Source organism: Orycteropus afer, unplaced genomic scaffold, assembly GCF_000298275.1.
Source record: "Orycteropus afer afer isolate SDZICR_OR568_19922 unplaced genomic scaffold, OryAfe1.0 scaffold00042, whole genome shotgun sequence".
Lineage (NCBI taxonomy): Eukaryota > Metazoa > Chordata > Mammalia > Tubulidentata > Orycteropodidae > Orycteropus > Orycteropus afer.
This window is the reverse complement of record NW_006921629.1, coordinates 10,170,872-10,193,379: the sequence shown is the minus strand read 5'-3', so window position 1 is coordinate 10,193,379 and position 22,508 is coordinate 10,170,872. Positions and strand designations below refer to the sequence as shown.

General features: G+C 41.3%; 1 protein-coding gene across 1 annotated transcript in view; it reads left to right on the top strand.

The window, feature by feature from the left end:
- Positions 1 to 383: 383 nt before the first annotated feature.
- CRK (CRK proto-oncogene, adaptor protein) overlaps positions 384 to 22,508 on the top strand; it is a 23,843-nt gene continuing 1,718 nt past the window's right edge. Inside the window, exons 1-2 of the mRNA XM_007937436.2 lie at positions 384 to 624; positions 8,547 to 9,082. Of these exons, the coding sequence (XP_007935627.1) occupies positions 384 to 624; positions 8,547 to 9,082 (777 nt within the window). The remainder of the gene's footprint in view (positions 625 to 8,546; positions 9,083 to 22,508) is intronic.

Below are 22,508 nucleotides of genomic sequence, written 5' to 3'. Positions count from 1 at the left end.
GGGGTCGCTATGAGTCGGGGCTGACTCGACCGCATACGAACAACAGCAAGGTCAGTGGAGACCTGCCCCTTCTGCGCTAGACTCCGCCTCTCCACCTTCTGCAGTCGAGGTCCAGGCCAGATGCCACCGCCCTTAAGGCCGCATGCGCAACGTGTGACCAGGTCTCTTTGCCCTTCTCCCAATGGCGGGCGGCGGTCCCCTTCCCGGCAGCCTCCCTGGGGTTGGCAGCATGTCATTTCCGGTGGGGAAGGCCCGCGGCCGCCGCCGCCATTTCGGGCACTGCTGTGAGACTGATCTCGGAGCCGGTCCGCTGGGCGGCGGGCGCCAGGGCTGGAGGGGCGCGCGCGGCGGCGGCGGCCCAGCGTGTAGGCGCGGAGGCGGCCATGGCGGGCAACTTCGACTCGGAGGAGCGGAGTAGCTGGTACTGGGGACGACTGAGCCGGCAGGAGGCGGTGGCGCTGTTGCAGGGCCAGCGGCACGGGGTGTTCCTGGTGCGGGACTCGAGCACCAGCCCCGGGGACTATGTGCTTAGCGTCTCCGAGAACTCGCGCGTCTCCCACTACATCATCAACAGCAGCGGCCCGCGCCCGCCGGTGCCGCCGTCGCCTGCCCAGCCTCCGCCCGGTGAGGGACACGGCACGGGAGGCCCGGGGCGGGGTGAGGGCCGTGGACCCCTCCAGCCTGGCCGGCTGCTCCTCGCGAGCTGACCCCCACCAGGGTCTTGGGCACAGGGCTTAAGTGATCGGGGCAATAAGCAGCCTACTGCCGGAGCTCGTTCCCACCGACGAGCGGGAGTGTGTGTGGGAGGAGGAGCGGCTGACAGAGGCCTCTGGGTGTGACTTGGAAGGACGGCCCAGGGGAAGGGGAACTGCTTCGGCCCCAGGGTGGGGCTAGCTCCCGGGCCAGGCTGCAAGGGCAGGGCCGGACGACGTGGGGACAAAGAGCTGAGGGGGATGTTGGCACTGCGGGGGGATCACTTGGCAGCGGTACTCAGAATGAATTCGATAATCCTACAAGTGGCTTTTAGGCTGGATACACTTCCTGCCGTCTTGGAGAGCAGGGCTTTGGCCATACTCCCCTGGTGGCCTTTGGTAGGAAGTCCCCCATACTGGCCGGAGGGATGGAGACACTCTCAGGAAACAGGTCAGCTTTTTCATTCCTTGGGCATTTTTCCAAAATTCCCTTACCATCCTCTTGCCCGGTGGAGGTCGAAGGTGATGAGCTAAGTGCCTTGGTGATAGAAGAAAACCCTCTAAGACCAGCTCAGAGCAATTTGATGCTTGGCTGACTGTGTCCAAGAAATCTTAGTGACTAGAGGACTGCCCTTCTCTGCAAGTAGGGGGTTCTAGTTTTCAAGGTGCTTAGTGAAGAAAGGATTTTTCAGAAAATAAACCCGTGATAAGACAGTGGAAAAAACTCCTTCCCTTAAAAGTAAATGGATTTCATTTTAACTTGAATTTAAACATCGTTAATCTTGCATTTTGGGGCCTCCTCTCCTTGCTCAGTAAGTTGGGGCTGTAGCCTGAGTCTTCACGGAAATTGGCAACAGAGGGGGCTGGGTCAGATTTTCTGAGAGTTTGAATTAATGCACTGGGTCTTCCTTACCTGTCATTGAGGTGTGGCTCTTTTAGTCATGTCATTGAAGTTGATGGTGAATATTAAGGAAATTTATGCACTTCATGTTTGAGAGTTGTGAGGTACAGAGTAATTGTGAGGGTATCATTTCTATAACAAGACCAAGAGTCCTAATGCCTTCTCATTGTTCCCAAGTTGGTTTCCTCCTGACCAGCTGAGACTAGATCCAGCTAAGTCTCTTATGAATTTGGAGGCTCCTGACCCAGCCTTTGCAGACTTGCCCCTTTAGGATAGGCCTAGCTTACCTTGACTTTGGCCAGAAATGGGGAGACAGGATAGGCAATCTCTTTGTTATTAACACATAGCCAAATTTTGTAAAAAGTGAGTATGTGGTCTTTAAGTCCCTTACTTATCTTAGGTCTTTCAAAGTCAGGTTGATTTAATGGCATTATTAAGTGAGATGGGAATATTATGTACCATATGTTTTCTCTAAACTAGATACATTCTACTTTGATGCCACCTGCGTGGTAGCTAAGGTTTTGTATCATATACAATGAGGTGGTGGCAAACTGTCATTGAAATTCAGTTCTTAACCTTTTGTTTGTGTGTACCTTTTATGGGTTGCAAAATTTGGAAATGGCAGTAGGCTTTTTGAAATTTGTGTTTGAAATTTCCTCACACCTTGGTATTACAATTTTATTTCTTAGTGCTTACCTTGCTGTAGAACTCCACCTTTTCAAAACAGATAAGAGTTTAAATCCTTGGCCTAGGGGAGAAGGTGAAGATTGCCAAAGTTTGTAGATGGGGTGTGGGAAGTTCATAGGCATTGTGGTAGTGCTTCTTTCTGCACTGTACTCATTCAGTCCCTGTCTTTATAAAGATTACCTCATCTCTGTTCTCCTCTCCATCAAGCTCTTTTTCTTTTGAAACCGTGCAGAGGAATTTTTTAAATTTTAGAGATACATACAAAATTAATAGCTAACATATTGACTGCTTACTCTATGCCAGGTACTTTGCTGAGTACATTATGTGCATTATCTCATTTGTCTTCTATAACAGTCCAGTGAGGTAAGTACTGTTACCTCCATTTATTAAAATATTTCCATTTTATAGAAGAGGAGACAGAGTCACAGATTCAGTAACTTGCCCAAAGTCACACAGCTAGTCAGTGACTGAACCAAACTTTGAATCTAGGCATTCTGGCGTGAGAGCTGACACTGTTATACTGTGTTCCTTTCTGTCACAGCCAGCTTCCTTTTGGAATCTCAGCAGTGCACTATCTTCAACACTTTTGTCTTTGCTCTAGAGTTTCTGGTTCTGTTTAAAGACCAAAAGGAAAGGATGGCAAAACAAAAACTGGCTTTAGCCATTACACATCTGCTATCTGATTTGGCAAATTGATATGAAAAATGAGCTTTTTGTTTAGGATTACATAATATGTTTTGATCACATAATACATAGAATTTATAAGGAATGACTTAACTGCAGGTTATAGAGACATGGTGATAGATTAGGCCGCATTCTCAACCTTTTCTAGTGAACCTATTTTTAACGTAAGTCTTCAGCTCTTACAAGCTGCCTGTACTGCTGTTGCTTAGGAGTGCCCTAGGGCTATCGAATAGGGTTTGATCAAGTCTGGCCATATTGGGTCATGTTGCACTTCATAGTGGACGTCTTGGGTCCTACAATAATTAACCCCTGGCTTTTCCCTCTTGGAACAATGAGGGACTACTAGACCTTGACCAGTATCCTGTCAGCAAAACTGAATCAGTGTGAGTTAGGAGAGTATGAGCTTGAACTCTGGAGCTTGTGTTTGAATCTTAGTTATCTGCCACTTACTAATTACATATTTTGGGCAAGTTATTTAACTTCTCTGCCTCAATTTCCTAATCTGTGAAAGAAGAAAATAATACTGACCTCATAGGGTTGTTGTGAGCGTTAAAAGAGTTTAAGCATCTCAAATGCCTAGAAATGGGGCCAGTATATAGTAAATACCAAGCCAAAAAAAAAACCAAACTGACTGTCATTAGGTCGATTGCGACTCATAACGACCCCACCTTGGGTTTCCAAGGCAGCATCTCTATGGAATTAGATTTCCCATCTTCCTTCCGGGGAGTGGCTGGTGGGTTTGAACCGCTGGCCCTCTGGTTAGCAGTCAAATGCCTTAGGCACTATGCCACCAGAGCTTCCATACAGTAAATACTTGATACATATTAGATATATTAATCTTATGAACAGACCTAGAGGTAAGGGAGAGTTGAATCTAAATGGAAAACCACTCTCAGTTTTGAGGAGTTCATACTCATGGAAGGGTATGTCTTAAAGGTTATTGCTGAAGTAGAAGAGGTGAGGTGTATCAAGAAGTGTCAAAAGGACCTTGGTGGGTCCAATCCAGGAAAATAGGATAGCACTTGCTGTTACTGCTCAATCCAAGGCTATGTAGTGCCTCAGTAAACTTGCCTCATTTGGAAAGTAGGGAGTGCAGAAGCTAGGGTAGTAATTGTTTGCAGTGCGTCCTCTAGGTTTTGCTGGACCAGGTCACTTTTCTGGAGATACCGTGAGACTGCTGCTACCTCTCTGCACCTTCTGTTTCTGTATTACATTTGTTTACCTCATCTCCTCAGTTCACAAACCTCATCCTCATGTTTTACTTGTCCTCTTTGTACTTTCTCTTCAGTGTCAATATCCTTCCATCCAGTGCTTCTGGAAAAGTTCTTCTCTGAATTACTTAATGGATTTTATACCCTTTCCCCAAAAAATGTAATTGAATGGTAAAAGGAATAGACTTATTTACTGCAGGACTTCTGTAGGCCTTTATTGTGCTCATGTGAATTATGGCCCTCCAAGAGTAGCAGGTGTTGGATGAAAGGCTTTCACATCTTTTTGACTAGGGCTTTGGAGAATCATCTTGAGGTTCTGTGGAATCTTCTCTGGGAAAGTGTGGCAGACTCTTGATTATGGGGTGAAAATTTCTAAAATAATTCAGAGGTTTGAGGGACCTATTAAGCTGAAGCTTTTTTTTTTTGAGCACCAGTAATGTGCCAGTCACTTTTAGGAATTTGATTAGATAGGTGTTTGGCCCAGTTAAAAATGAGGGCCTGAGGCACAGAGAGGTTAAATAATTGCTCATATAGCTAGTAAGTGGCAGAACCATAATTCATCAGATCCAGTCAGTCTGAATCTGCAAAGTACCATGCTGTTACCATTTTTAGAAAGTTCTATTTGCTTAAGAGACCTTGCATCTCCATACCTCTGTAGGATTCTTTCTCAGAAGGAAGCCAGCAGCTTTTCAGCCTTTTGTATTGGACAGGTGGTGAGGGGTGTGTATCTAGGCAACATCTATAAATGCCTTGCGCAGGGTAGAAGGAAGCGAAGGAGTAGGAATTAAGGAAAGAGAAAAAGGGAAATGCAGTGAGATCTAAGAGAGGTTGATGATGGAGCTGCTTGTGTTGGTACCCATGCGGAAGTGATCAGTCCTGTTTTAGCCCACAGAGCTCTCGGTGTTCTTAAAGGCTTCAGGGAGCAGCGTTCTAAAAAATGAGGGCTGAAATGCTTAGAAGTAATGACTTGAGCAGGTACATAAAAACAAGAATACCCGACTGCTTATATTGATTTTGGTTTCTGGGTGTGATAATTCAGAGCTGCACATACAGAATGCAGCACAGGTTTGATGTAGAACAAGTCAGTGAGGTTTTCTGAGCCCCAGACAGCTATGAGAACCCTGTTGTTGGTTGTTCTCTAGCCTGACTGACTGTATCTCCTTCCTTTCCCGCCCTTCTATTTCCTGCCTTTGGCTGTTTGTGGTTGGAAGGAGATGAACAAGGGAAAAGGAGCCGGAACACATAGCTGTGGTGAGGTTTGGGCTTATCTGGGACTTTTGTATGTTCTGTTCCCCTCTCTTCTTCTGGAAGTTGGATCAAATGATGCCTGGTTGTCCCTTATGTCTAACAGACCCAGCACTATTATTACAGTGTCATTAGAATAGAAAAATAATTTATACACAAAGCATGTCAGAGTTTCTTTTGGTGTTTGGTTTATATTTATTTCTGTGTTGGGATTGCTGAGCAAAAAGAAAAAAAAAAAAAAAAACTGGGTCCAGTTTGTGCTTTGTGGCATTTGAATGAGAAATGAGTTGAACCAACTTCCTACCTTTGTGCTAGATGAGCCAATTTTTCTCTTCAGAATTCTTTTGCTGATCTTTCTAAAGGACTTAGCTAGTTGTCTTATTTGTTCTTTTAAACCTCCTCCCTGTCTCTGCCCCCAAAAACATTTCACTGGGGTAGTTTTGTAATGGAGGAACCATAACAATGGATGACAGGGAGTGGCTGCCTTCCTCCTTAGAGTAGCTTGAAAATGTTTTGGGATGGTTGTTTTTGTTGTTGTTATGTGCTGTCTAGTCCTACCTGACTCATAGCCACCCTTCCTTGGGTTTCCGAGGCAGTATCACTACGGAAGTAGATTGCCCCATCTTCCTTCCGAGGAGTGGCTGGTGGGTTTGAATCACCAGCCTTCTGGTTGGCAGTCAAGTGCCTTAGGTACTACGCCACCAGAGCTCCTAGGGATGGTTAGATCTGCTCTTTTGGTGTGATTTTGTTCTATCTCAGTATACTGTTGTCGCTGCTGTTTTTTTGTAGGAACACATCTCCAATTGAAAGTGAAAACCAGAAAAAAACTGTCTTCTTAGCACATACTGCTTTGCTCCTTGCTTACCAATCGTGCTCTGTGTGCCTTCATATCCCCAGCTATGCTGTGAGCTTCCCAAAGCTGGAGATTTCATCTTGCTTTTCCCTCACTTCAGAGTTCTGTTCATTAATCTCTAACACTTAATGAGCACTGTATGTCTGCCAGCCACTATCCCAGAGGGAGCGACAGTAAAAACCATGTTGGGTAAATCCCCCCAGGCGTGATTAAGACCATTTTCTAAGCCATAGGTGTTCTGCTTGTGTGACACAGGTTTATCACTCTGTCCTGGGGCCTTTCTTGACCTGACAATGTTAAGTAGGTCTCCTTGGGGTTCCCACTATGTCCTTAATATAGTTGCTTGGCTTGAAGGCTCCTCCTGAATTAGCCTGCTGGTGACGAGCAAGGTGGCTATGTATCTCCTCCATGCCGACCACATTTGAATAGGAATGATATCCTATCTGATCCACCTCAGTGAAGAGAGAAACTCCAGAATATAGTATCATCAAAGTCATAACCAAAGTCATCTCTTCAGTCTTTTACACTTGGAACAATTGAGGTCATTTTCTGCTGCTACCTGATGAGTGTAGCGTTGTCCATTTTCTCTTAACAAAGGACTGAAACAAGTAACTTTCGTGAAAGAAGTGCAGATAGTCGATAAACATGAAAAACATGTAAACAATCAAATAAATGGTATTTAAGAAGCCGTAACATTTCCTCCTTATTAAACTGGCAATGGTTTAAAAATGCCATTTTGGCAGGGTAATAGGGGAAATGGGAACTCATGAAACACTGGTGAGTATAAAGTTGTACATACTTTTTGGAGGGCAGTTTGGCTATATCACCTCTAATGTTCTTACCCTTTGGTCCAGCAGTTGCTTTTCAAGGAGTTTGTCCTAAGGAAGTAACCAAAATATGTTCATTAATAGATAAGAACAGGAATGCTCACAATAGCATCAATTACAACAGTGAAAAATTGAGAATGCTTTATAGTCAGTAAAAGTCATATTCTTGAAGAAAATTTAAATATGTGGGGAAAATTTTATTTTGTAATATAAAAAAAAATTGTTTTATGATAGGAAAAAAGATAGGATATAAAACTACATAATAATAACCCAGTTACAAAAGACATGTGTATATATTTAGGGTACAACCCAAAAATGCTAAGAGTGGTCCTATGGTAGGTTAGTGGTAATAATAATAATAATAATAATAATAAACAACCACAAACAAATTTATTAGGAAAACAGAAAGGGGGAGGCAGTGTCCAGTGAAGATGGTTTGCTATTTTGGATGCTTAACAAAGTGTAAGTTGAAGGCTTATGTTCCTCATTAAGACTTTTTTTTCTTAATGTGCATTATTATTGTCCTTAAATTCTAGAATCTCAGGATAGACTTTGAAGTATGCCTCTGTGTTCAGGGTCATAACACATTTTTCTATCATATTAATTTTAAGGATTCCTAATATTTTAAGGATTCCTTTTGGACCCTCAGATTCAGTATTTCAGCTTTTCTTTATCTTTCCAAGTATTCGTGTTTACCCATTTTTATGACCTGTTTCCTTTTTAGAGGACAATCTGATTTTCATGTTTCATTTACGCAAAGGCTCTAGCAATTATAAGCAGTTATTTAGCAGTTGATTTCTTAGTTTATCTTTTTAAAAAAACTCCTTGATTCTTTTGCCTCAAGATTTTTTAGCTGTCAGAAATTAAATAGAGATCAACAATCTTAGGTTAAAAAGAGTCTTAAACTGATTTTCTTCTTTGTAATTGCTCATTCTAGATGTGATCTGAATGACTGTAGATACCTAGTAGAGATTCCAAGCTCTCCTCCCTCTTCCTGGAATAGTTGCTGGGACCTATTAAAAAGAGAGCTTGCTACATTTCATGCCTTTGAAAAGAAGATTGCAACAAAACCTCGGGCCCTGTGATACTCTGTGAATGAGATAGCAACAGAGCATACTGGGAGATTGAACAGTTGCGCTGACTATGAGCCAATGGGGAGGCATGGCCTGACTGGCCTGATATACCACTAGGCCTTCCGTTTCTTCTCTGGGGTGGGTGGTGATGGGCATCTTTCTTCCCAGAGGATGTTTCATTTAGAAAATATGGTGTTTCAGTTTGATAAAAGGAGACTGGATTTTATTTTCTAGTCAATTTTTTGGGGGGAGGGGGCGGGAGGAGGACACGTTGATTAAATATGAACTAAAATGTATGTGGAAATACTTGAAATCTGTATTTCCTCTTCAGTATAGTACATCTTTAAATAATACTCTGCTCTGTTTTTTCCAGGGGTGAGCCCCTCCAGACTCCGAATAGGAGATCAAGAGTTTGATTCATTGCCTGCTTTACTGGAATTCTACAAAATACACTATTTGGACACTACAACGTTGATAGAACCAGTTTCCAGATCCAGGCAGGGTAGTGGAGTGATTCTCAGGCAGGAGGAGGCAGAGTATGTGCGAGCCCTCTTTGACTTTAATGGGAATGATGAAGAAGATCTTCCCTTTAAGAAAGGAGACATCCTGAGAATCCGGGATAAGCCTGAAGAGCAGTGGTGGAATGCGGAGGACAGCGAAGGCAAGAGGGGGATGATTCCAGTCCCTTACGTCGAGAAGTATAGACCTGCCTCCGCCTCAGTATCGGCTCTGATTGGAGGTAACCAGGAGGGTTCCCACCCACAGCCACTGGGTGGGCCGGAGCCCGGGCCCTATGCCCAACCCAGCGTCAACACTCCGCTCCCTAACCTCCAGAATGGGCCCATTTATGCCAGGGTTATCCAGAAGCGAGTCCCTAATGCCTACGACAAGACAGCCTTGGCTTTGGAGGTACATAATGTGCAAAATGTAGAAAGAAGAGATCTGCTGCAGGGTCTCCCTTTCAGACCTCTTAGAGCTTTGTAGGAATGCTGAAACAAGCAACAGCACTATGATGATGTTGTAGATGTTGAACTGATTTTGGCATTAAATGTTGGGTTTTATCTTTTTTATGTGCAAGCCTATTTTAGAATAAGTAAGCTTAAAACTGTATAACTGAATGTTCTGATTGACCTCCTACTAAACATACTTTGACTAATAACACTACCTGAATTCACCAGAATTAACCCAAAATATTTTTTCTCATCTACATCCTAATCTATTACTGTCTTTTTAATTTGTCATTGTCTGAAAGAAGGTTGGTTCACACAAATTTGGGTGTAATAAGTGGTTTTTCTCAAAACATTGAAATAAAATTTTCTCACAGAAACAATGTTTTTACTTTAGAGGGCAAAAGATTCCTTACTATTAATTGCATTAGGTAAGAATTCAAGAGTAAACAGGCAGATATTAAGAGAGCCATATCCAAAATTTTAAGAAGAAACAGATTTACTTGGTCTTTGTTGTTTTATTCATTTTATAGGCAAGAAGCCAGCTGCTCCTGAGGAATTAAGTTTTGCCTTTTACTGGTTAATAGTTATCCTTGGTGGTAAATCTTCTGGTTAAGCACATTGTGTTTATTCCTTTAGTGCTCATGCCTTCTTTCCTTTTTTCTTTCTCTTCCTTCTTTGCTTCCTATTTCCTTGAGTTGTTTAGAGTTACTGGTTAAGCATGAAAGCTAGAAGAGAAGTGGCACATTAACTCATTTCAGGGCCTACTGATGTGGTGACTTGAGTGTAAACAAGTACCTACCTAGCCATAAAAGCATAGGCTACAGTTATGTGAACACTTATTATCAGAGAAGGGACAAAAATGTATTCTTGCAAGCTAAAATGTTCTCTAAACTTTGTTTGCATTAGGTCATGTTCATACACTGAAGAGTAGGAGCTGCCCTCTAATTGGAAGTGTTAGCCCACAGAATGAGTTAGAGTTTGTTTAAAGAAATTTCTAATATTACTAAATTTGACATTTTTTTCTTAGGTTCTGTTCTAGAGGATATAAAAGAGAGTTGAGTCTTACAGGTTGTAAGACTGAAGAAATGTGTGTTTTTAACATTTGTATTTTTTGAGATCATTTTGTGACTTAAAAGTGTCATTTTCCTGCTTTGATGAATTAATCAGCTGTTGTCTAGGTCACACCACTTATTTTTTCCCACTGAGAGTCTAGAGGATAAAAACGACCGAAGTTTCTAGCCTCATGTTTTCATTTAAGTTTAGATGGTCTTAGCCCCACACCTGGAGCTGTGCACATGATGGATGTGACTCTGGATGCATCGCAGACCTTGTTGGCACTGGGCTGGGATATGAAAGTGGCAGTCATGAAACAAGCCAGTTAACACCAGGAAAGAATAGTTGTCACATTAATTTTGCTTCCATTTGCATTTTCTTTCTTTCGTTTTTATTCTTCCCCGCCCCATCTGCCTAACCTGTATGTGGTCATGGGTGTAGTCCAGTTTGCCTACCCATACCTGACCATCTTGCCTGTCCATCTGTGTATCCACTCGTAGGTTAATATTTGTTATTACTGATAGTGCAGTGTTGTGTATGTAGTACTGTTTACCTTTGTTGTTTATAACTCTCGTGCATCTCTCATTGTCTTCCTCCTGGGAATTCTTAGAACACTGAGGAGCAGTCTGCAAATTCTTGTTGAATATATCCATGGTCCTTTGCAATTCTAAAATTGGCACAGCATCACTAAGAAAAAGGAAGAAAACTGTTTTTAATGATGCCTGTCTTGATTAGAAGCTTCATTGCTCAAAATTGGTTGAGCTTTTCTCCCTGCTGTGAAATAAAGATTTAAGTAGAAAACTAGTTTATGATTTCCACAGATTTTCTTTTTTGGTTTGCATAATTGGTTTTAAGACACATATGTTTATTGCTGAAGACGGTGTCTCGCAATTTAGAGCAAATGCCCCAAGTGATAGCTTTAAAACAATTTTTCTTATGTACTTAAAAAAAAACAGTATTAATTTAGCATCATAGAATTCAAGAGTTGGAAAGGACATGTTAGATATTCTTATCTGGTATATGAGAAGAAATCTCATATTTAGAGAGGTTTGAATGAGTTGTCCAAACCAGTTGAAAGTGGAGCTGTGATGCCCTTTTTACCATACCGAATCCAATCTGTGTTGCCTTTTGTTTTACATCAGAGCTGTTGCTCTCTTCAATACAGGTGTTATATGGCTTGATTGGCAGCATATCCTCAGTTGTACTGTTTGTGTAAGCAGCCACAGCACTCCCTTCCTATCTCTGGTTTTTCAAAGGAGCTGATCCCTGGTCCCTGTTACATGAGGCTGGGAAGTAAGATTAGGAGATACTTACTTTTCTGACCTTAGCATTCTGGTGAGAAAGATACGTATTGTCATTTAAATGAGAAGCATGGTTTGACTGGCTATATAAATACAGATGTGTATACCAGGTAGGTACATTTTAACAGAGTGTTGATCAATTAGAATTGTTGAATTTTAGAATTAGAATTGGATAGTAACTTGGTTATATTTTACCAGCAATTTTCAGATTGCTTCTCAGTGTCCCAAGAGTTCCCAGGAAATACCTAGAAAGAGGGAGAAGCTAAGTATACAAGGCTGTGGTTTCCCTTTCTTGCTTCAACTTAAAGCAGGTCTGCCTTTAACTATGTTATATATTGGGATCTCTGTAAGATTTTCTTTGAAGAAAAGGTTTCTGTGCTTTTAAAAAATAAGCTTAAAAGAACCAGTGTTCAAAAAACTGCTTCCCCTCATCTTATGCTTAGATGTTTCCTGGATGATATATTTGCTGTGATCAGAGTCTCACTAGAATATAAGTTATTAGCTATTTCCTCTTTTCCCACCCACCAGATTTCTCTAGTAGAGGTGAAGGCTGTAAGGGACTAATTCTAGCTAATAACCAAAGTAGAGGTATTCTTCAACCTACGGTAGTTCTGTGGGTCAATTAGTCAGCCATAATTTTGGAGAATATGACATTGAACAACATAGACACCATCTGTTCTATCTTAGAGCTCCTGATGAAAACAGACATTAAACAAATGCAGATATGCTGAATGTTTTGAATTAGAAATGCTGGAAGTAATATTAGAACCAGTGCAGAGGCACATACCATTTTTTGATCTTTAATTCCAACTTTTTGTTTAGTGGCTCCTTGGTAGTTGCTATAGTGATATGTCTTGTAAAATTTTGGGTATTAACGTTTATTTTATGCCTCTATAGACTATTCAAGGAGCTCTGGTGGCATAGTGCCTAAGGTATTTGACTGCTAACCAGAAGGCTAGTGGTTCAAACCCACCAGCCACTCCTCAGAAGGAAGACTGGGCAGTCTACTTTGGAAACCCAAGGAGGGGTGGCTTTGAGTCGGAAATGACTCAGTGGCAGTGAGTTCAGTTTTTTGGTTTTAGATAGACTATTCAGAAGGCGCTATGGTGGCACAGTGGTTAAAGCGTTGGGCTGCTAACCAAATGGTCGGTGATTCCAACCTACCAGCCGCTCCAGGGGAGAAAGATGAAACAATCTGTTTCCGTCAAGATTTACAGCCTTGGAAACCCCATAAGACAGTTCTTTATCCTGTAGGGTTGCTGTAAGTCAGAATCAGCTGGATGGCAGTGGATTGGGTTTGGTTTAGACTATCTAGAACAGTCACATTATCTTTAACTTTTATTTTTTAAAATTTTTTGCAGTGTTTCCTTCCCTACCCTTCCACCCTGGTAATGAACAAAGAGTTTCCTTCCATACATAAACCTTTCCTTGACTTTTTACAATAATGAACTAATACAATATTTGTCCTTCTGTGATTGACTTATTTCACTCAGCATAATGTCCTCCAAGTTCATCCATGTTAAGTGGTGTTTTACAGGTTCTACATTATTCTTTAGTGTTACGTAGTACTCCACTGTGTGGGCACCTAGGTTGTTTCCATCTTTTTGCTATTGTAAATAGTGCTGTGATGAACATGGGTGTGCATATATCTGTTCTTGTCCTCGTTCTCACTTCTTTAGGATATATACCTAGTAATGGGATTGCTGGATCAAATGGTATTTCTAATTCCAACTTTTTAAGGAATCACCATGCTGCTTTCCACAGTGGTTATATCATTTTACAGTCCTACCAGCATTGTATGAGAGTCCCAGTCTCTGCACATCCTCGCCAGCATTTGTTATTTTCTGTCTTGTTATATTTTGCTGTTAGTGGTGGGGCCACATGGTATCTCACTGTTGTTTTGATTTGCATCTCTCTAATGGCTAATGATCATGAACATTTCTTCATGTGTTTGCTGGCCCCCTGAATATCCTGTTTGGTGAAGTATCTATTCATGTCTTCTGCCCATTTTTTAACTGGATTGTTTGTCTTTTTGTTGTTGAGGTATTAGAGTTTTCTGTAAATTTTAGAGATAAGTCCCTTGTCAGATATATTGTTGCCTAATATTTTTTTCTAACCTGTAGGTTCTCTTTTTAGTGTTTTGGAGAAGTCTTTTGAAGCACATACAAATTTAATTTTTAGAAGATCCCATTCATCTAGTTTATCTTCTGTTGTTTGTGCATTTTGGGTTATGCTTGATAGTCTGTTTACGCCATAAATTAGGGCCCCTAAATTTGCCCCTATTTGTCCTTGAGGAACTTCAGTTTCATATTTAAGTCTTTGATCCATCTGGATTTAGTTTTGGTGTATGGTGTGAGGTATGAATCTTGTCTCATTTATCTGCAAATGGATATCCAGTTTTGCCAGCACCATTTGTTAAAGAAACAATTTCTTCACCATATAATGGATTTCAGCCCTTTGTAAAAAAATCAGCTGACCACAGGTCAGTGGATCCATTTCTGGGTTCTCAATTAGGACAGTGAAATTTTCTCTAAATGTGCTAATGATGTAACCTTCCACTCTCTGATTCAGCCTGGCCTTTTGCTTTTGGTAGATGAGAGCACTTCAGAGTAACCACGGAGTGTCTTGAGTGTTCTCAAGCTTGGACCTGTTCTTCAGGGCATGAGGAGAGAAAATGTAAAGTGCTTTGGATCTTTGATTGTACACAGCAATAACTACATCAAATCCATATCTTCCCATGTGGAGCTCTAGGAAACCTGTTTGTTAAGGACTTGTGACCTGTGTATGGAAAATTGGAGCACAGAGAAAAAAGTGAGATTGGGAAGTATAAGGACATGCATAGCGAGTCCCTGATTTGTCCAGTTTTTCTTTTTCTGGAATTGTTACAGCTATATGTTTCTGTACTGTTCATTGGGACATTTGTTCACTTTCCCTCTCCCTTCCACCTTCATTTCAAGTCATAGTGGGAAGATATTTCAGGAAACTGGTCCAACCTCTCAGGCAGTTGAAGGCAAGACCCTCTGGTATCTTTATGGATGATCTTTAAACATCAGCTTGAATCTCTCTCCTTTTAGGGAACTCACTATCAGTCACAGCATTGCAGTCCAGAGGTTCTAATCTTTTTTGGTTACAGCACCCTAGTGTCTCAGTAATTTTTCACAGTGATCCTAGGCTAAAAGAAATACTCAACAGTTCCATTTATTAGGTAAGTAAGTCCGAACAATTTAAGTACGGTAAAACCTATGAAAACTGGAATTTGTTTAAGGTAGAATCCTGTCAGAAATGGAAAACTCAAGTATTTTTTCACTAAAATAAGTGATGTTGTTGTTGTTGTTGTTATGATAGGAAAGTTGTAAGACTGCATCCTGTCAAAGGAGAAAACTTTAACTAATGAGATGTGACACCTGTTAGACACTGAGCAGTTTCTCAAAGCTTGTTGCAAGTTGAACACTGACACCCTTCATTTCCCATTCCACATTTATTTGTGAAGTACGTGCTTTTTATTGCATCATCACCAAAACCCACTTTTGCAAAAATATGACATCTTTAAAGTAATGTAGCATGATCCAGTGTTGAAATTGTCAACTATCTTGAGCTAGTAGTTCACATGGTATCACAGATGTCGACTGTTGATATGTTTCCCCCAAAATTTAAATACTTTGTGGAGGTCCAGTGAGTTCATTGTAATCCCATGGCACTGTACAGTTTGGGAACCTCAGGTCTGGTCCATTGTATTCATTTTTAGAAAATTATTTAAAATGTACTAAGTGTGGTTACCTCTTCACCTCTTACCAGGGATGTTGGGGAGCTCCGTTTCAGACATCATCAGTTGTTGAGTGAGAGAAAATCTTTTCTAAGTTGGACTAGAACCAGGGAAAGGTCTGTTCCCCAGAATTTTGTGAGATGCTTTTTCTCTTCACTGAGCCTAGCAGTTAAGCCTCAGAGACCTGCAGCTTTCCACCAGTACCTCACTGTGCCCACTTCAGTGCATCTCTAGGGCACGTGACTCATTATAAATGAATTGTCCGCACTTGTCTCCTTTCAATGAAAGTCTGTAAATGGGCTGTAAACATTGCTTACTCTTTTGATCAAGGGTCTGCACACTTACTCTGTAAAGGGCCAGATAGGAAATATTTCCAGTTTGTGGTCCATATGGTCTCTTGTCACAACCAGTCAACTCTGTCAAAGTAGTGAGGAAGCAACCATAGGCAAGACACAAACAGATGAACATGATGTGTTTCGGTAAAACTAGTTCTAAAAGCAGACGACAAGCTGGAGTGACTCGTGGGCCATAATTTGGTGACCCTTGCCTTAGATTGCTTTAGGTTTTTTTGTTTTGTTTTGTTCTTGAGAATATACACAGCAGAACATAAACCAATTCAATCTCTGTATGTATAATTTCAGTGACAGTGATTACCTTCTTCAAGTTGTGCCACTCTTCTCACCCTCCTTTTCCAAATTGTTTTTCCCTTGTTAACATAAATTCACTGCCCCCTAAATTTCCTGTCTAGTCTTTGGAGTTGCTGTTGTCAGTTTGATCCCATGCAGATAGATCTTAATGGAGCACAGTGCTCAGGGCAGACAGTCTTGACTAGTTAAACTAAACTATTGTTTGGTTTAAAGAAGGCTGCAGAAGATATTTTTGTTTTAAGGTTTAAAGATGATCTCGGTAATAATTGCTTTAGTTTTCTTACTTTTCTAACCTCCAGCTAAATCTTGAAATATTTACTAATGTGTATTTGAAAATGTTTGAAGATAAGGCCCCTTTAGTGCATCTGTGTATGCTTTTCTCTGGTTTTGCTTATGAATTTGTATGTTTTCAAGGAGTCTTGGTGGTACAATGATTAAGCATTTGGCTGCTAACCAATAGGTTATCGGTTCAAACCTCCCAGCCACTTTGGGAGAAAGATGCGGTCTGCTTCTGTAAAGATTTATAGCCTTGGAAACCCTATGGGGCAGTTCTACTTTATTCTGTAGAGTTGTTATGAGTCTGAATTAACTCAACGGCAACAAGTTAGGTTTTTTTGGTTTGGTTTATGTTTTTTGCCTTGCATTCGCTGGCACCCTGCAGCAAGCCTGGATCAAAGAAATGCTGAATATGGCAATTGTTGATGTCTTTCCTGTTAGGGTCAGAAACTAGAACAGCAGCCACCTGTGGTTAAGCTGGCAAACGAGGTCAAACAGCTCCTTACTGTCTCTTGTATAGTGAATACCAAAAAGTGATGTCATTTGGTTTCCAATTTCTTTCCCATTATCACTGGAAATCATTGGTGAAGATCAGCTGGCTAATCTTTCTCCTAAAACCAATTCTAGACTTGACTACATCTGCACCAGAATCATGATTGGCTTTGGGAACTACAGAGCACTAGGGAAGCAGCCAGAGTTCATCATATTCCCTGGGACCAAAGAAACAAAAGTAACCACATTCAGCCACTTTGCAAATGGTTCTCTGATTGACGTTCAGACTTGCTCCTAAGGTTGTGGTATGGGATTAGGGGGCCAAGTGACGGACTGGACATGAAATCAGTTCCTGAGTGGTTTAAGAATCATCACTGTCTTTTTCCTTTAGGAGATATTTATGAGGTCTGTCTCATAAAGAGAAAAGTTTAATTACTTTGTAGTATTTCAAGTCCTTTATAAAGTCTAGTTCATTGTATGCACATTAGGGTTTTTTTTTTTCCCCTCATTTTATAACTTGAACTTTGAAATTGGTAACAATAGAACTGCTTTATTATTATTTTAAATTTTTACTGTGATTTAGGTGAAAGTTTACAGAGCGAAATCATTTTCCATACAGCAGTTCACATACTCTTTGTCTCATGACATTGACTATAGTTTACCACAGTACAACAGCTTCCCTCCTACTTCCTCCCCAGTTACCTCTTCCCTGTGTCCTTCCCTCCCATGCACTCCTGCCCTCCCCCTGGCTGTCTCCCTTTTATTCTCCCATGATTGTTCTCTCTAAGGAGTGTATCTACCTAATGTAAATGTTCAGCTCATATGCCTGTTTTTTGTTTGGCTGGAATGCCCAGGTGTGGGTTCAATTCCAGACCTGAAAGGCTGCTAGGGGCCATAGTCTCAGTGGTTCCATCAGGCTCTATCGGACCAACATACCTGATCGCCCCCCCCCTTTTTTTTTAAATAATTTTGAGTTTTGTTTCACCTTGTTCTCCTACTCTATCCAGTATCTCCTACATAGATTCCCCTCCGAGTGGTTGACAGTGGTAGCCGGGCACCATCTAGTTCTTCTGGTCTCATAGTTGTATAGGCTGAGGATCGCATGGTGTACCAATTGCTTGGACTAATTGTTTCCATGCATCTTTGGTTTTCTTGATTCTTCTTTGCTCTGCATGAGGAGAGACCTATCATTGCATCTAGATGGCCGCTTGCAAGCTTTTAAGATCCCAGTCGCTACTCACCAGTGTAGGATGTGGAACAATGTTTTTGTGTAGTCTATTATACCAATTGAGCTTGATGTCCCCTGTGACCATGGCCCACAGGTCCAACTACTTGCTCCCTGCGGGTAGCTGGCTGTGGCCAAGAAATGACTACAGCCTTGTCCTTTGTCAGCTCTACTATATACTTGGGAATTCTTACAGGACATACAAATACACTTGTGGAAACATTGTCTGCCAACTCTATACATGGAACAATAGAACTACTTTTATTACTGCATTTACTGATTAGAACATTCCTTTGCATTTTAAGATTGTAACATTCCTGGAGCAAGTATTCTGTTTTATTTTGTGTTTGAAATCTATATGCTTCCCCTTCATCTACCTAATCTACCTTCAAGAATGCTTTAGTGAGTTCTTACCTCGTAGGCACCTTAGTGGCTGCTTTGTTCCTAAACTAGAGAATTATGCTGGTGACTGGAGCACCATGTTCTAACACTGGCCCTTTCCCTGCAGTCTCTCTCCCTCCATCCCCATCCTCAGGTTGACAGCCACCTTTTCTTCCAAAGTTAAAGAGCTAGTGCCTCTTGTATCACAGGTAGCTCTGGTCTCCTAAGTTTAATCATGTTGCTTTTGGAACTCATCTCTTCATCCCAGGGGTTCTCATGTGGTTTAAACATTTCGGGAAAAAGACTCCATAGGATCTTCCTTGGAGTTTTTGCATGTCATGGTCACTTTGGACAGGTTTATTTTCTCCTTTGACTGCTTACAACTTTTCTGTTTCATCCATTTAAAAACCAGTTGTTCCAGAATCATGGCATAGTCTTTATTTCACACACACACTCCCGACCTTTGGACCTCTCTGCCAAGAACCTAATCAATTAAAAAAAAAATATATATATATATATTTCAGAGTACAGTATGGTTTTCCTGAGCTTTCCTCTGTAGAGTAAAACCAAAGGAGTCTATGATGTCTCTGTTATTGTCCAAAAGTCTAATTTTAGACAGTTCCTCCCCGTTAGTAAAATCTTGCCTGACAGGAATCTACCCATTTCTTCCTTTAAAACCTTAAAGAAAAATGGGCTGGGTCATGTCAGCAGGTATTATCCTGCTTTTGGAGAAGTTAGTGTGGTTCTATAGTACTGGTAACAGCAAGGAACTGGGCTAGTCCATGTTTCAACCTACCTTTCCCTTCTTAGACCTCTGTGGGATGTGATTTGAGACTGTACTTTGAGCACTTAAGAATAGCCGCACATACACAGAGAAAGAATAACGACAATGTAAAATAGAAATAAAAGAGGTAATATGTTTAAAGTAAACCTAGATTTTGGCATTAGTGAAATGGTGAACTAGATGTCCTGAAGAACTTATCTTCTGCAAAACACCTAGGAAGGCTATACAAAATATTATACACATCCATTTCTTTTCACTTCTGTATTTGAGATATAAGATCATTTGGTAAAATACATTAATCTTAAGTATACATCTTGAGTTTTTATATGTGAGTACATCTGTGTGGTCACCACTTAAATGAAAGTATAGAATATTTCCAGCATTTCAGAAGGTTCCCTTATATTCCTTGTATGTTTTTAATGTCAATAAAATTATTTATTTATTTATGGAAGATATTAGAGATTTTCGCAGGCATCTGACAGACTTGATGTAATCAGACCAATTTCTTGAAAGAAACTGGCCCTTTAGTCCCTATCTGGAGGGGACCTTAACGTGAGTGGCAATTTAATTATTTGACATGAACATGCACATCTTCTTTTTCTTAAGGTTAAGAGCTTACGGTATTCTGGGTCCAACTATCAGAATAGCACTTTGTATGATGTGAGTGGAGTCCCCAGGTGGTATAAATGATTAGCACATTTGACTACTAACCAAAAGGTTGGGGGTTCAAGTCCACCCACAGGCACCTTGGAAGAGAGGCTTGGCAAGCTTCTTTTGAAAAATCAGCTATTGGAAACCCTATGGAGCACAGTTCTGCTCTGACACGCATGGGGGTGCCATGAGTCAGAATTGACTTGGTAACTTTTTTTTTTTAATGGCATGAGTATTTAACATATAATACAAACAAATACTAAAAATGGGGGAAAGAAGTGCACGTAATGTAATTGACCTTAACATAGCAAGTGACTTCCAGCATTGATTGCAAGGACATATACGTGTGTGTGTGTGTGAGTGTGAAGGTTGGGGAGTTAAGGGTAGCTGATGTGTCATTAAGGTGAATTCCCTAAGGAGTAGTCACATGTTACAGGGCTAGTTTTGAGTTTTCTTGCATTACTGCAAGAGTTTTAGTAGCAAGGAAGCAAGTGAGATAAAGTCTGAGAACAGATTGAAGATAAAAGAAGAAACCCTTTAGACTGTTTTTGCTAGTAAGCAAAACTTGACTTGATGTCCTGGTCTTTCCCTCCCCAGAGACTATGATCTTTGCTTGTCATCATTGGTCTACTTGGATGTCAGGAATTATGAATTGGAAAATTGCTGAGAATAAACATTAGCACCCTGGCACTAGTATCTGACAGAGACTGGGTCTCCTTGCAAGGATGGGAATGCAGTATCATCCTTCCTTCTCCACTGTCGGCCTCAATCTTCACATTACTGCAGATCAAACTGCAATTTTTTCTCATTATCTGTATTTTGCTTATCCCTTGTCTAGTAGTCTGTAGTTTCTGTTTCCAGCATCCTAGAGCCACACCACCACTTTGCCCAGCCCACTGCCGTCGAGTCAGATCTGACTCATAGTGACCCCTCCTGGAGTTTCCGAGGCAGTATCACTACGGAAGTAGATTGCCCCATCTTCCAAGGAGTGGCTGGTGGGTTTGAACCACCAGCCTTCTGGTTAGCAGTCAAGTGCCTTAGAAACTACACTACCACTTTAGGCAATAGCCTAAATGGTTCCTTAGGAAATTACGGACAAACCAATAAGCAACTTGTTTCTTCAGTGACTGAGATGAAGCTGGTACTAGAGGAGACCCTGAGCCTGGTGTTGAGTTGTTTTTTGCCAATAGTTGGCCTAGAGACATCCGCAGGGAACTCTTAAGGCCCTAAGAGTTTGAAAGTTCTTGATACAGTAGAAAGAACATAAATAGGTTTTGGAGCCAGATGGTTTCTGGGCTCAAATTCCAGCCCTGCTACTGGCTGCGTTCGGTGCCATCGAGTCAGTTCTGACTCCTAGCCACTCTGTGTACAACAGAAGAAAACAGTGCCTGGTCTGTGCCATTCTCTACAATTGTTGCTGTTGGAGCCCATCAGTCCGTTTCCTTGAGGGTCTTCCTCTTGTTCGCTGACCCTCTGCTTCACCAAGCATGATGCCCTTCTCCAGGGACTGGTCCTTCTTGATAATATATCTGAAGTATGTAAGATGAAGTTTATCCATCCTTGCTTCCAGGGAGCATTCTAGCTGTACTTTTTCCAACAAAGTTGTTTGTTTGTTCTTGCAGTCCATGGTATATTCAGTATTTGCTACCATCATAATTCAAATGCATCAATAACCACACCACCACTTTACCAAACCAAAAACCAGACTCACTGTTGTCGAGTCAGATCTGACTCATAGCGACCCCTACTTGGGTTTCCAAGGCAGTATCACTACGGAAGTAGGTTGCCCAGTTTTCCTTCTGAGGATTGGCTGGTGGGTTTGAACCACCAGCCTTCTGGTTAGCAGTCAAATGCCTTAGGCACTGTGCCACCAGAGCTCCCACCACCACTTAAGGCATCTGGTTTTCAGATAGTTTCTTAGGAAATTATAGACAAGCCAATAAAGGAATTGTTTCCTCAGTGAGTGAGATGAAGTCAGTTCTAGAGGAGACCCAGGGCTTGGTGCTGAGTTGGTTATTAGTTGTCCAGCTTTTATGTACAGATGAGGTGATTGAAAACACCATAGCTTGGGTCTGGCACACCTTAGTCCTCAAGGGCACATCTTTGCGTTTTAGCACTTTAAAGATATCTTTTGCAACAGATTTACCTAGTACATAGAGTGCATTGATTTCTTGAATGATGCTTCCATGGGTGTTGATTGTGGATTGAGGTAAAATGAAATCCTTGACAACTTAAATCTTTCTCCGTTTATCATTATGTTGTTTATTGGTCTAGTTGTGAGGATTTTTGGTTTCTTTATAACCCCCCTAAAAAAAAACTCATTGCCATCGAGTAGATTCTGACTCATAGAAACCCTTCCTTGGGTTCCTGAGGTAGTATCTCTACGGAAGTAGATTATCTGGTCTTCTTTCCAAGGAGTAGGTGGTGGGTTTGAACCACTAGCCTTCAGGTTAGCTGTCAGATGCCTTAGGCACTACATTATATTGAGGTATAATAATCTATACTGCAGGCTGTAGTCTTTGACCTTCATCAGTAAGTGCTCTAAGCAAAGTAGTGTCATCTGCATATCACAGGTTGTTAATGGGTCTTCCTCCAATCCTGATGCTGCATTCTTTTTCGTATGGTTCAGCTTCTTTCATCATTTGCTGAGCACACAGGTTGAATAAGTATAGTGAAAGGATACAACCTTGATGCAGATGTTTCCTGATTTTAAGCCATGCAGTATCCTTTGTTCTGTTCAGCATCGCTTGTTCTGTTCTTACCCACTGCCTCTTCGTCTATGTACAGGTTCTGCATGAGCACGATTAAGTGT